Source organism: Perognathus longimembris, chromosome 6 (genome assembly GCF_023159225.1).
Source record: "Perognathus longimembris pacificus isolate PPM17 chromosome 6, ASM2315922v1, whole genome shotgun sequence".
Classification (NCBI taxonomy): Eukaryota; Metazoa; Chordata; class Mammalia; order Rodentia; family Heteromyidae; genus Perognathus; species Perognathus longimembris.
Genome location: NC_063166.1, coordinates 7,231,590 through 7,244,465, shown reverse-complemented (window position 1 = coordinate 7,244,465; position 12,876 = coordinate 7,231,590). Strand labels below are relative to the sequence as shown.

The 12,876-nt window shown below is 53.7% G+C and overlaps 1 protein-coding gene across 1 annotated transcript; it reads left to right on the top strand.

The window, feature by feature from the left end:
- The first annotated feature begins 2,209 nt into the window (after positions 1–2,209).
- Cnpy3 (canopy FGF signaling regulator 3) lies at positions 2,210–11,101 on the top strand. The gene is made up of 6 exons (XM_048347752.1): positions 2,210–2,435; positions 6,170–6,293; positions 7,588–7,684; positions 9,101–9,223; positions 9,389–9,506; positions 9,633–11,101. Exons 1-6 carry the CDS (start codon positions 2,294–2,296, stop codon positions 9,857–9,859), a joined length of 831 nt encoding a protein of 276 aa, XP_048203709.1. The 5' UTR covers positions 2,210–2,293; the 3' UTR covers positions 9,860–11,101.
- The last annotated feature ends 1,775 nt before the right edge of the window (positions 11,102–12,876 follow it).

Below are 12,876 nucleotides of genomic sequence, written 5' to 3'. Positions count from 1 at the left end.
CATGGGGGTACAAGGGTTGGCCAGTTTAGTTAGTTAGACAAAGCAGAAATCTGGGCGGGCTCCGTTGAAGAAGAGGCTTCCTAAGAATGAGAACCTGGCACTTGCAGCATGGGGCTGGGGTTTTGGGAAGGAAACTCGCTCTCTGTCTCCCTTCCCTATATTCATAAACCAGGAAAAGTCCCTGTGTTTTCTTCCCCTGGCCCAAGCTCTGTGAGATGACAGGGAAAGGAGCCCAGGGCCCGAGGGAGTCTTGTACAGACTCGACTGAAATGAACAGGGCCAGGATTCCCAGGGAACAAGATCATGTCCAGTGCTGAGCCTGAGAAGGTAGTTCCAAATGTACATGTTATTAGTCAATTAGGGGTCATTATTCATTTCACAGATATTCAGCATCAACTAGAAGCCAGGTATGAAAGAAGTTTGGCCTTTTGGGTTTTCCTTTGTTTCCTAAAGAAGATTCTTGCCCCAATACAACATGAGATTCCCACCTTGGTTGGTTGGTTGGTTTTGTTTTGCTTTTTGCCGATCCCAGCACTTGAACTCCAGGCCTGAGTGCTGTCCCTGAGCTTTTGTGTTCAAAGCTAGCACTCCACCGTTTGAACCACAGTGCTACTTCTGGCTTTTTCTGAGTAACTTATTGGAGATAGTCTTATGGACTTTTCTGCAGGGGCTGGCTTCAAACCATGATCCTCAGATCTCAGCCTCCTGAGTTAGCTAGGATTATGGGTGCGAGCCACCGGCAGAGCCTTGCTGAGGTTCCACACTGGCACACTGAAATAGGACCCATATGTCCCCAGTGATAGCAGGAACGCTAGCTTTCCCTGGGGTGGCGGGGAGGGGGTCCCTCTCCAGCATTTACCCTGAGGATCTGTCATGTGAATCCAGATGTCCCCAGGGCACCCCGACACTTGACTGAATCTCTTCCTCTCCCCAAGGTGGGGGTGGAGAATCTGCCTTAGAGATGCTGTCAGTGACACCCAGCCTTGGGCGCCCTTAGATTCTGTCCCGTGAAGACCCTCGGCGTCTCCTCTACTCCTTGTCTATCAGCAGCCAACAAGGTCCCTGCCTCCTTGGAGGATTTTTCGAGGAGCAAGGTGTAAAAAAGACCACAACTTCTGGGGGTGAAGCCACCCACCATCCTCCGGACACACAGTCTGAGGAGAGGGCTTCAGCTGTCACCCCATTGTCCCTTCCCAGCTCTCAGCCCAGATGTTGAGCCCGTGTATCACTCGAAACTAATCTCCACAAGTGTCCTCTCAGTGGCTCCTTAGCCATTCCAAAGCAAAACTTCTCTCAGTTTCAAACCCCTCTCTTCTTTCTTCCCCAAACCTGCCCTGCCCCAACCTCTCTAACCTTACTGTGTCTGGCTTAATATCATCTCCCAGGAGGACTTCTAGCCCTAGATAAATCAAGGGCCATGGCCAGGCTCCAAACTTCTCTAAGTTTTATGGAGCCAAGAGAGAGCAAAGCATCTTAGAAGTCCCGATCCCGTGTGCTGTGTGATTCCAATGCCACGGCCTTGCAAAACTGTCTTGTTATCAACACAACTGTTTTCGGCTAATGTCAGAAAATGCCCTCACACCTTTGAAGTCTTCATAAAGCAGCAAAAATACCCAACCACACTCAGGTTCCGGTGGCTCACACCTGTAATCCTAGCTACTCAGGAGGCTGAGATCTGAGGGCAGCCCAGGCAGACCAATCTGTGAGGCTCTTATCTCCAATTAACCACCAAAAATTTGAAAGGGGAGGGGTAGCTCAAGTGGTAGATTAACCAGCCTTGGGCAAAAAAGCTCAGGGGCAGTGCCCAGGCATTGAGTTCAAACCACACACACACACACACTCACGCACACTTAAAGCAGGCGTTCAGTAAGGGTTTGCAGCTTTAAGACCGCAGGACAGAACGTGGGAGGAGGCAGCAGAAGGGCTCCCTCTCTTTCAGAGCCAGCGTTCCTTAGGGCGCTGGGTTCCATCCTCAGATCCTGACCGCCAGCTTTTCTCAGAGCCTCCGTTAGAAGGTGGGAGGAGAGAGACAGCGCCATAGGTCGCTGAAGACACCATCTGTTCTCTTATTGGTCGAGGCCAAGAACAGCTCATCTTCCCATTCGCTGGAAGGCAAGCCCGGTGAAAGCTCATTGGCTGCCTCTGGGGGGCGGAGGGGGCGGGCCAGGGGCTCGCTGTTGCCGTGGTTACGCCGAGGCACGTGCGCATTCCCGGAAGCGGCTAGGGGAAGCTGCTGCCTGCGCGCCGCTGCAGGAAGCGCCTCCCGGTCCGTCGGGTTCGGGTCCGGCTGGCCATGGAGTCGTGGCCGAAGCCCTCGCCCCGCCGTCTCCTGCTTCTCCCCGTGCTGCTGCTGTCACTGCCAGCCTCAGAGCTGGGCCCGAGCCAGGCCCGCGCCGAGGAGACCGACTGGGTACGGCTGCCCAGCAAGTGCGAAGGTGAGGGGGCGGGGCCGCGCGCCTCCCGCCCGGGGGCGGGGCCTGGGCGGCGCGGCGGCGGGGAGCCCGGGCCGGCGCTGGGGTCCGGCGGGCCTACTGCGCGCTCGGCGGCGCCCTGCGGGGCCCGGGACTCGCGGGTGGGGAGGACTTCGGGGGCCCGGCTGAGGATCGCCCGATCTAGCCTGGAGGCCGGGCAGAGGGCCGTCAGGGAAGGCTTCTTTGAGAAGCCTGCAGAGCCTTTAGGATTTAGGTGGAGGGAAGTGGAAAGAGGCCCCCATGTTGGAAGCCACAGAGGTTGAGGCCGAGGCCTGCAGGCCAAGCAGCAGAAGACAAATTTGAGGAACTGAAAAGATCCATATGACTGGTCTGGGGTGTGTGGGGGGGGGAGGGGGGAGGGTAGAACCTGAGATGTGCCTTCTCCCTTGTGCTCCCTCTGTTTAATCTGTGATCTCATCTCATATTCAGAGTGTCCCCCCATACTGGAGCCCAATAAATGCTCTTGAAATACATATGATTAAATTGGCGGGGGGGTGCAATTAAGTGGGGTGGGTGTTGGAGGAGGTTCTGAGACCTCCCAGGAAAGACACTTTGGGGGAAGTGTAGAGCCTGGGAGGAACTTGGTGAGGAAAGGAGATTTCAGGAACATGGAGAAAGGAGTGGGGCACCGCGGCTTACATCTGTAATCCTAGCTCCATAGGAGGCTGAAATGGGGGGATCAGAGTTTGAAGCCAGCTTAGGCATACAAATCCACAAGACTCTTATCTCCAATTAACCGGCAAGAGTCTGTAAGTAGGGATGTGAGGCTCTGAGTTCAAGCTCTAGTGCAAACATAAAAGAAAATAAATAAAAAGAAATGTGGAGAAAGAGTGAGCCCCCAGGAAACTTCATAGGAAGAGAGTAGCCAAGGATTCTAGCTTAGGAAGAGCTGTGTGTGTGTGTGTGTGTGTGTGTGTACACGTGTACGTGTGTGTTCATGTACATGCATGCCCATGTCACTCCTGGGGCTTGAACTCAGGGCCTGAGCACTGTCTCTGAGCTTCTTTTGCTCAAGGCTAGCACTCTACCTCTCAGACCACAGCGCCACTTCCGGCTTTTTCTGTTTATGTGGTGTTGAAGAATCAAACCCAGGGCTTCATGCATGCAAGGCAAGCGCTCTACCGCTAAGCCACATCCCTAGCCCTGCCACATCCCTGCCATTTCTTAATGGCATCTGGGCCTACTTTCTTCCTGCCCTCCATGTCTGTTTTCTTTTCAGATCTTTACCGGCACCCCTTTCTTCCCATGCCCCAACTGCTGGCCTCCAGGCAAGTTTGGTTGTAAAGCTGTTTTCATCAGAAACTTGCACCAGGCCAGATGTTCCCTGAGCCCTGCAAGTGGGGTCAGATGGCTTACGATGCGTAATCCTCCCATTTGAGAGATTTAAAGCAAGGAGAGGCCCAGAGATAGCTTAGCTCACTGGTAGGACATCCAGTTTGAGCTCTCACTGTAGCAGCATGCTTTTCTTCCATTCTCCCTTTCTTTTTTCTGTTTTCTATTCTCTCTTGATACCAAAGAGTCCCTTACTGTTTCTCTTCTACTCTCAACCGAAGAAGCTTACATTTTCCTAGGGGACATTCACATACTCACAAGCTTAGAGCTGGCAAGATCATTCTAGCCTCACCTAGAAGAACTTGGCAAACTCCAACCGTTAGGTTCCTCTCACTATTGTACTTCTTCTTATTTATTATTACGACACCTTTGTTATGAGATGCTGACTCTATCTGGCCCACCGAGTCTGCCTTCAGGCCTGAGTGGGACAGGCCTTGGCACAGAGGGAGGAGAACCTGCCCGGGAAGAGAGTGGGTGGATGTCTGTGAGTCTGGGGTCTGTGCCATGACTTTTCTCCAAGGGTGCTCATGGGAAGAACGTCTCCCTGCCCCCCCACCCCCCAGGGTGGTGGTCTGGAGTAGAGAATTCTGGGAAGCAAGGCTTCCCAGATGGGTATAGAGTAAGAGGATGTTTCCCCTCTCCCTTACGGCATGGAATACTGCGTGGGAGCAAGGGGCAAAGGAGCCAGAAAGGAGCGATGAGCTTGCGTGGTACAGGACAGGAGAGGGGAGGGAAGCCAGCGGGGCTGGATGGAGAGCCAGGGGCTGAGATGACTGCAGAGCATGGCAGACTCTGAGATCACCAGCTAACTCATTTGGACGTTTTATGCGTTCCAAGCTCTCCGAGCCATCCGTGAGTGTACTTGCTATAAAATTTCACCAAGCAAGCCCTCGGGGGATATATTTGTTTTTGTGGTAAATTGGTTCTCGACCAAACTCTGCTGTCAACGCTCTTACAGTGCAGATGGCGCAGAGTCTGCAGAAAGGATTCCGTTGAGAGGCAGCAGAGACAGCCTAGCCACCAGCATTGCCTCTGTCAGCACTCAAGTAGGGCACTGCGGAAGAACCCCAATGCATAATGCACACTTGGGGGACCCTTGTATTCTCGGTGGACAAGTAGATGAGTAAGTCCCTTAGGAGGAAATAGACTGCAGAGGCTCTCGGTGAAATCAAGAGAAGATGGAGTTGGTTTAGAAGGGCTTCCTGGGAGAGGTTTCAATACAATGTCTGGAGACTGCCCAAGAAGCCTCTAGAAGGTGTTAACCACTTTCCCAGGGCCTTGTGCACTTCAATTGTTCGCTCTTAGGAGGAGGTTTTTACACCCTGTTTCCCCAGGCAGTGCCTGACACCAAATCGCTTAATAACAGTTTGAGGAAGAGTAGGAGGAAATGAGAAAATTATAGTTCTGAAACAGGAAGAACTCTGTAGAGTGAGTGGAGCAAATTAACTCAACAACAGTGTAGCACTGGTGTTGGAACACATGCATTCAAGTCATACTACAGCCATAAAAGAGATTTGGAAATGATTAGAGAAGTTTTCATATGGACCATTCAATGATATTGGAATTACTGTTAATTTTCCAAGTGTCATCACTATGTAAAAGGTCCTTGTTCTTGGGAGATGGGATGATGTATTATGGGTGAAAGGTCATATTTGCAACTTTGCACATGGTTTGCAAAAACATTTACATACTGTGGAGCTGTTCTGTTCCGTGTTCCACGTGGGAGATTGGTGCAGACTGTTGACTGTTGAGTGCAAGCAGAGGGTTTAGTTACTCATCGTCCCCGTTCAGCTTTAAAAGATGTGTGATGGTAATTGTGTGTGTGTGTGTGGTGTATTGTGATTGTGTGTGTGGTGCTGGGGATGCAGTCTAGGGCCTCAGCTGTGCTACATATGGTTGGTTGTTTTGCAGTACTGGGGATTGAACCCAGAACTGGTGCATGCTAGGCAGTCATGCAAGGCCGGAGCCTTGGGCTGACGCCTCAGCCCTTTTGTTTTATTCTGGCTGTTGATTGGTCTTTATGACTCTGCCTGGGCTCACCTCAACCTTGGAATCCTCCTGCCCGAGAGTCCTGAGGAGCTCATGTTATAGATGTGAGCCACTGCTCTCGGCTTTTTCTTTTTCTTTTTTTTTCCTTTTTAAAATAAAACAATGAGTGGGAGGGATGTGGTGGAAATGCCGTCAGCAGGAAAGAGGAAAGGGTGGGCCAGAACCAGTGGACCTTGCAGCCAGCTTCCCATCGTGAGCGCCATTCCCGGCTTGAGGATGGGCTTGGCCGGGCCAGGAAGGCCCACTGCGTGTGGTTAGCGCCTCCCGTCCGGAGCCCTGTGCGCTCATCGGTGCTGCGCCTCGTCTCCTTCTGCCAGTGTGTAAATATGTCGCTGTGGAGCTCAAGTCCGCCTTCGAGGAAACGGGCAGGACGAAGGAGGTGATCGACACGGGCTATGGCATTCTGGACCGCAAGGCCTCCGGAGTCAAGTACACCAAGTCGTAAGTGCACCGGGGCGGCCCAGCCAGCCTGGCCCGTGGGGGAGTGGGGAGCTTGGCATTTCTCTTTCTCTTCCATCCAGCCAAACCCACCCTCGGGAGCCAACCCCACGGAGACCCAAGTGTACACACAGCTCATAAGGAGACCTTCGTGAATTCTCTCCAGGCTTAAGATTCCTCATCCGGAAAAGCAAGACTGATGAGATGCTAGGGTTTTTTGGACCAGTGTCATTTATTGTTTAAAAAAAAAAAAAATATATATATATATATATATATTGCTGAAGGCATGGCTGAGTCATGCTGAGAGAAGGAAGGACTCAGAAGAGAACCTTCCTAGCAAGCAGGAGGCCCTGAGTTCAAACCCCAATACTAGCCAGAAAGAAAGTCAGGATTCCTTTTTATTTTGCTCCCTATAAATATAACTCCAACTACCAGCTATGATCAACCTTTCAAAATGAACTTATATTTTCTCATCAAAATTTAACCTATTTTGGCTGCATGTAGTGGCATACACCTATAATCCTAGCGCTTAATAGACTAGGCTAGGAGAATCATGTCCAGGCCGGCCTGCACTACCCAGTGAGACTTTATCTTAAAAACAAACCAAAACACCGCAAAGCCAGGCCCTGGTGGCCCTTGCCTATAATCCTAGCTACTCAGGAGGCTGAGATCTGAGGATAGGGATTCAAAGCCAGCCTGTGAAAGAAAGTCCGTGAGACTCTTATCTCCAATTAATCACTAGCCTTGAGCAAAAAAAGCTCATGACTGTTCCCAGGCCCAGAGTTCAAGCTCCTGACCAACCACAAAACAAAACAAATGAATACACAGTTTGCTTTATCAGAAGAGGGAAGGCTGGCACCTGAGGCTCCTGCCTGTAATCCTAGCTACTCAGGCAGCTGAGGATTAGGATTCGAAGCCAGGAACACATGAAACTCTTCTAATTGCCAAAAAGTCAGAAGTGGAGCTTGTTTCAAGCGATAAGAGTGCCAGCCTTGAATGAAAAAGCTGACGGTGCCCATGCTCTGAGCTCTTTTCTGGCATGCGCACAGCCCTGGGTTTAGTCCCCAGCACCACCAAAAAATAAGGCTTTAAAAATCCTTCCCATCGAGCTGTTAAAATGTTGTCTCTCATCTGTATTCCAGCATTTCAGAGCCCCTACCAGATGACCTAGCTTCCTTCCAGCTCTGACTTGCGTTGGTGAGATGTGCAGGCGTTGGGCAGCAGGGCTGGAGGGGCGGCCGCTGACCGCGGGGGCTGGGACGAGGACTTCAGGTCCTCCCTGTTGTTGTCTTGGCAGGGACTTACGGTTAATCGAAGTCACTGAGACCATTTGCAAGAGGCTCCTGGACTACAGCCTGCACAAGGAGAGGACTGGCAGCAATCGCTTTGCCAAGGTTGGCCTTGTGCTTGTGTCTCCTCCCCCTGGGGCCAGGCCTGTGTGCATCAGCGTGCTTGCTGGTGTGAGTGCGGTTGGCAGGTCCAGCCCTTGGGGGCCCTCGTCCTTGCCTCGTCCGCACTTGCGCTGTTGTGGGGTCGTGAAGCACCTTCGTGTTCATCCTGGCCTGGGCCTGCCCATCAGGGTGTGTCCCAGTCTCTGCTGGCGGTTCCCAGGAGAGCCTGGAACGCTCTGGAACACTCAGGGCACCGAAAGGCCCAGCAGGTGCAGAGCTGGGGCGGGGGTGACTAGGGCAGGAACCAGGAAGCTAGGCTTCCCCTAGTTGCCGTCCAAGCTCTGCTCTAGCAAAGGGGACCATCCGCCAGTTCCTGGGTTGAGATCCCCAAGGGGATGCTTTCCAGTAGCACACGTCTTTAAAATGTATTTAAATCTGCCTAATGAATCCATGTTTGCACCAGTAAAAAGTGTTTAAAATTATTTTCCTCAGCTGGGCACTGGTAGTTCACACTTGTAATCTCAGCAAGGGTCAGACTAAAGGCATGGCTCAAGTGGTAGAGCACCAGCCACGAAAGCTAAGTGAAAGCTTAAGAATCTTAAGTTCAAGACCTGGTGCTGGCACAAAAGAAATTATTTTCTTTCGGCCAGGGGTGATGCTTCATGCGTGTAATCCCAACATTGGGGAGAGTGAGGCAGGAAGCCGGCCTAGGCTACATACTGGAAGCCTGTCTCACAAAAAGCCAGATGCTGGTGGCTCACACCTGTAATCCTAGCGACTCAGAAGACTGTGATCTGAGGATCGCGGTTCGAAGCCAGCCCATGCAGTAAAGTCTGAGACTCTTACCTCCAGTAAACCAGACAAACAGCCAGAAGTGGCACTATGGCTCAAGTGGTAGAGCTCTAGTCTTGAGCAAAAGAAGCTCAGGGAAAGTGTCCAGACCCTGAGTTCAACCCCCAAAACCCCAGAAACACACACACACACACACACACACACACACACAATCTTTTTGAAAGGTTCCAGAGTGGAAAGGCAGGAGATCAGCATGTGTGCAGAGATGATAAAAAAAAATCCCAAAAGAAGGGAGAGGGGGTCTGGGAATGTGGCCTAGTGGTAGAGAGCTTGCCAAGCATGCATGAAGCCCTGGGTTCAATTCCTCAGCACCACATACACAGAAAAAGCCAAAAGTGGTGCTGTGGCTCAAGTGGCAGAGTGCTAGCCTTGAGCAAAAAGAAGCCAGGGACAGTGCTCAGGCCCTGAGTTCAAGGCCCAGGACTGGCACAAAAAAAGGGTGGGGGGAGGAAGGTCAGGTGAAGGTCACAGCAAAGGGAGAGGAAGGTCAGGTGAAGGTCACAGCTGGGCCCTCAGACCCCTGTGGTGGAAGTAGCCCCCCATCCCACCTCGGGCCACTTCTTCCAGGGCATGTCAGAGACTTTTGAGACGCTGCACAACCTGGTCCACAAAGGGGTCAAGGTGGTGATGGACATCCCCTACGAGCTGTGGAACGAGACCTCCGCCGAGGTGGCCGACCTCAAGAAGCAGGTACGGTCCCGCGGGGGCGAGGGGGCATCGGGTCTGCACCAACGCGCATCAGGCCGGTCACGGCTGCCGGGCGGGTCACGGGGGTCACGGGGGTCACGGGGCCGAGCCCAGCCCCCTGGGCAGGGGAGGTGCTGGGCTTTGCCAATCCCAGTGTGGGCTCCACAGTGTGACGTGCTGGTGGAGGAGTTTGAGGAGGTCATCGAGGACTGGTACCGGCACCACCAGGAGAAGGACCTGACCGAGTTCCTCTGTGCCAACCATGTGCTGAAGGGCAAGGACACCAGTGAGTGAGGGCCGAGCGGCGCCCCCTGGCGGCCGGGAGGACCGGGCGGGGCGTGCGGGGTGGGCGGGAGCCACGCCCACAGGGCTGCTGGGCGGGGCCGTCCTCAGGCCGCCCCTCCTCCCCCAGGCTGCCTGGCAGAGCGGTGGTCTGGCAAGAAAGGGGACACGGCCTCCCTGGGAGGGAAGAAATCCAAAAAGAAGAGCGGCAGGGCCAAGGCGGCCGGCGGCCAGAGCAGCAGCAGCAAGCAGAGGAAGGAACTGGGGGGCCTGGAGGGAGACCCCGGCCCTGAAGAGGAGGAGGAAGGCATCCAGAAGGCGTCGCCGCTGCCACACAGCCCCCCAGATGAGCTCTGAGCCCGAGTCCCCCCGGCTGAGACTCAGGGACTGGAAGCTGACTAGCAGGGGACCCGGCTCCTGAAGGCAGAGTGCTCCTCATCCAGCCTCAGCTGCCCCCCTCCTCGCCCAGGACCCACGCCGCCCCGCCGTCCTCAGGGGCTCCAGCCGGCCACGGCGTGGGGACCTCCGGAGCCGGCAAGCCAGACTGCAGCCCCCCAGCCCCCTCCCCGCGCCCCTCTGTGGACACCCGCTCTGCCGCCCTCCCCCAGGGCTCACGGAGGAAAAACCTCCTGGCCTCCTCAGCCTCCCGAGGTGCCCCGGACGCCCTATTACTCTCCCACCACCACCCTCCAGCCTTAGGGGCTGGGAAAGGCAAGGCTCGCTGCCCCTCCTTAGAGGCCGATTTGGCAAGGGAAGCTGGGCACGGGGTTCGAGGCATGTTTGGGATTGCAGGGTAGGCGGGGGAGGTGCCCAGGGCTGACCCTGGCCCTCAGCTGACCCTCACGGCGCCCCTGGCTCTGCTCCCTGCCTCTTTCCTATGTCCTGGGCACCTGGCTGCCCTCCTCTGTCCCGTCCCCCAGACCTTGCCATCCGTTGTGTAAAGTGTTTGCCGGCCCCAGCCCCTCCTCTTGCCAGCACCCTGCCTTTCTTGAACCTTGTTCTCTGATGACCACACGTGCTCCCTCAGCGCTTCCTGCTGTAGCTGGAGCCCAGAGGCGAGGACGCGCTGTCTCCCGGCGGCCTCCCGTTACACGATGTCCTCTGGGCAGGGACGACCCAGAGGCTGGCCTCTAGGGAGCAGGGGTGAGGTGCCCACACCTCCCAGCCAGCCCGAGGGGCAGGGGTCAAGGACAGCCGGCCAAGGCAGTGATGAGAATCACGAAGTGATTGAACCTTTGGGACCTGCTGCGCCTTGGCTCCCCGTTGTGCTGTTTCTTAGGGATGGAGCCGAGGGCTTCCGAACCCAGCACAGAAAGGGGAAATCTCATCAACTGCTTTGGCTTCTTGGCCTTGACCTACCACCACTTAGACTTTTTATTTTTTTAACCTGTACGTTTACTTTTTAAAAAATAATAATACACCATGATTGAGCTGAGTTTGTTCCCACAGTAGTTCAAAGATGGCCTAGCAGCTGAAACTCTGCTTATGTGTTTCATATCAAAAAGTTCCTTCTGGGCGCCCATTCCTCAGGCCTGTAATCCTACCTACTCAGGTGGTGAGATCTGAGGATCACACTTTGAAGCCAGCCAAAGGCAGGAAAGTCTGTGAGACTCATCTCCAGGTAACCACCAAAAAGCCGGAAGTGGAGCTGTGGCTCTAGTGGTAGAGTCTGAGCCTTGAGCAAAAGAAAAGCCCAGGAACAGTGCCCAAGCCCTGAGTTCAAGCCCCAGGAGAGGTACAAAACAAAAACAAAGAGGTTCCAAGGGAGAATGGGGCTGAGGCTGTTGCTCGTGGTAGGGGGCTTGAGGAGAATCAAGTTTCCGTGTCTCCATTTGGTGGAGGAGTGTGTTGCACACCAATCACTGCACCTGCAAAACTGAGATAATGGAATTCTCATGCCTTCACTTACTGGGTTTCCCAACTAAGGGGTTTCCTAGCAAGAGGAACTTTTCCTCCTAGTTGTCCAGGGGTGCACTCTAGATAGGAGTGCAGGAAAAGGCTCAGTTCTTCCCCTTTGTGGGGCAGTTCTCATACTGCATTTGTTCCCCAGTGCTCTCCTACAGTGACCTAGTTTTTTTCTTTCTTTTTTCTTTTTTTTTTTTTTTGCCAGTCCTGGGGCTTGGACTCAGGGCCTGAGCACTGTCCCTGGCTTCTTTTTGCTCAAGGCTAGCACTCTGCCACTTGAGCCACAGCGCCACTTCTGGCCATTTTCTGTATATGTGGTGCTGGGGAATCGAACCCAGGGCCTCATGTATATGAGGCAGACACTCTTGCCACTAGGCCATATTTTGTGAACTTGTGCCACTGAGACCTGAAAGCTACAGAGTCCAGCATGGTGGTACATGGCTGTAATCCTGGCGTTTAAGAGTAACAGGCAGGAAGTGCAAGGGTTTGAGGCCAGCTTGGGCTAAATAAGGAGAGCCTTGAAAGAAGAAAAAAAATAGAATGGGTGCATAGCTCACTGGTAAAACATTGCTTAATGTACGGAAAGCCCTGGGTTCAAACTCAAGCATCACCAAAAAGGAAGACAGATCAGCTGTTGCTCCTTTCAGGGAGAGAAGGGAAAAGGTTCCACCGGTGATGTGCCCTCCCAACTGGCCACTCCCATGAAGGGCCGTGCTTTCAGGGGGCCTAGAATCTGTTGGCAGCTCCCTGGACTGTCTAGGTTTTGGCGTCCAGTCCCTTATTCCCTTATTACTGTCACTAACCCACATGGCCTGTCTGCCCCCAGAGCACCATTGATTCTTAAAGTTGGATGAAATATCAGCTTCCTGGGGTGTTGGCGCAGAGACCCAATCCCAGCCCAGGCTTGGTCCTGAGGACACAAGCGCTGTGACCGTCCTGCTCTTTGACCCGTGGCTGCTGCGGGGGCCCAGGAGCTCCCTGCCTCACCCAGCGCACCCCAGTAGAAAGGGTAAAGAAAGGCAGGATCTCTCCCCATGACACATCCCCAAGTCCTGGATTGGGAATCTCCTTTCTCACAGCCCTCGCTACCCCTGCAGAGTTCACTTGAGCTCAAGTTAACCTAATTTAGTCCACCTATCAGAAACCCAATTAGAACAGAAAGGGGAGTGCGTGTGTGTCCGTGCGTGCGAGGGACCGAGCTTACCGCCCGTGTTTGCCGGGCGGGCACTCGTCACTTGAGCCATACCCCCCAGCCCAATTTGCTTTAGTGATTTTTGCATATCGTTTCTTCTGTTTGCTCCCCGTGTCGCCGCAACAACAGGTACACACCACTCTGCCCATCTCCAGAACAGAACTTTCTAATAAAGACGACCTCAGTGTGTAACAGCAAAACAGCATGTTCTGAATTTAGGCAGGAGAATCATCGGAAATGCGTGTTTGGGAGGAGGCAGCTGCTGGGTGGGGAGCTG

Bases quoted from the DNA above. Each gene is read 5' to 3' on its own strand.
- Cnpy3 (XM_048347752.1), top strand. From the start codon at position 2,294: ATGGAGTCGTGGCCGAAGCCCTCGCCCCGCCGTCTCCTGCTTCTCCCC. The intron at 2,436-6,169 runs GTGAGGGGGCGG...TCCTTCTGCCAG, and splicing joins GCTGCCCAGCAAGTGCGAAG to TGTGTAAATATGTCGCTGTG. The intron at 6,294-7,587 runs GTAAGTGCACCG...TTGTCTTGGCAG, and splicing joins GGAGTCAAGTACACCAAGTC to GGACTTACGGTTAATCGAAG.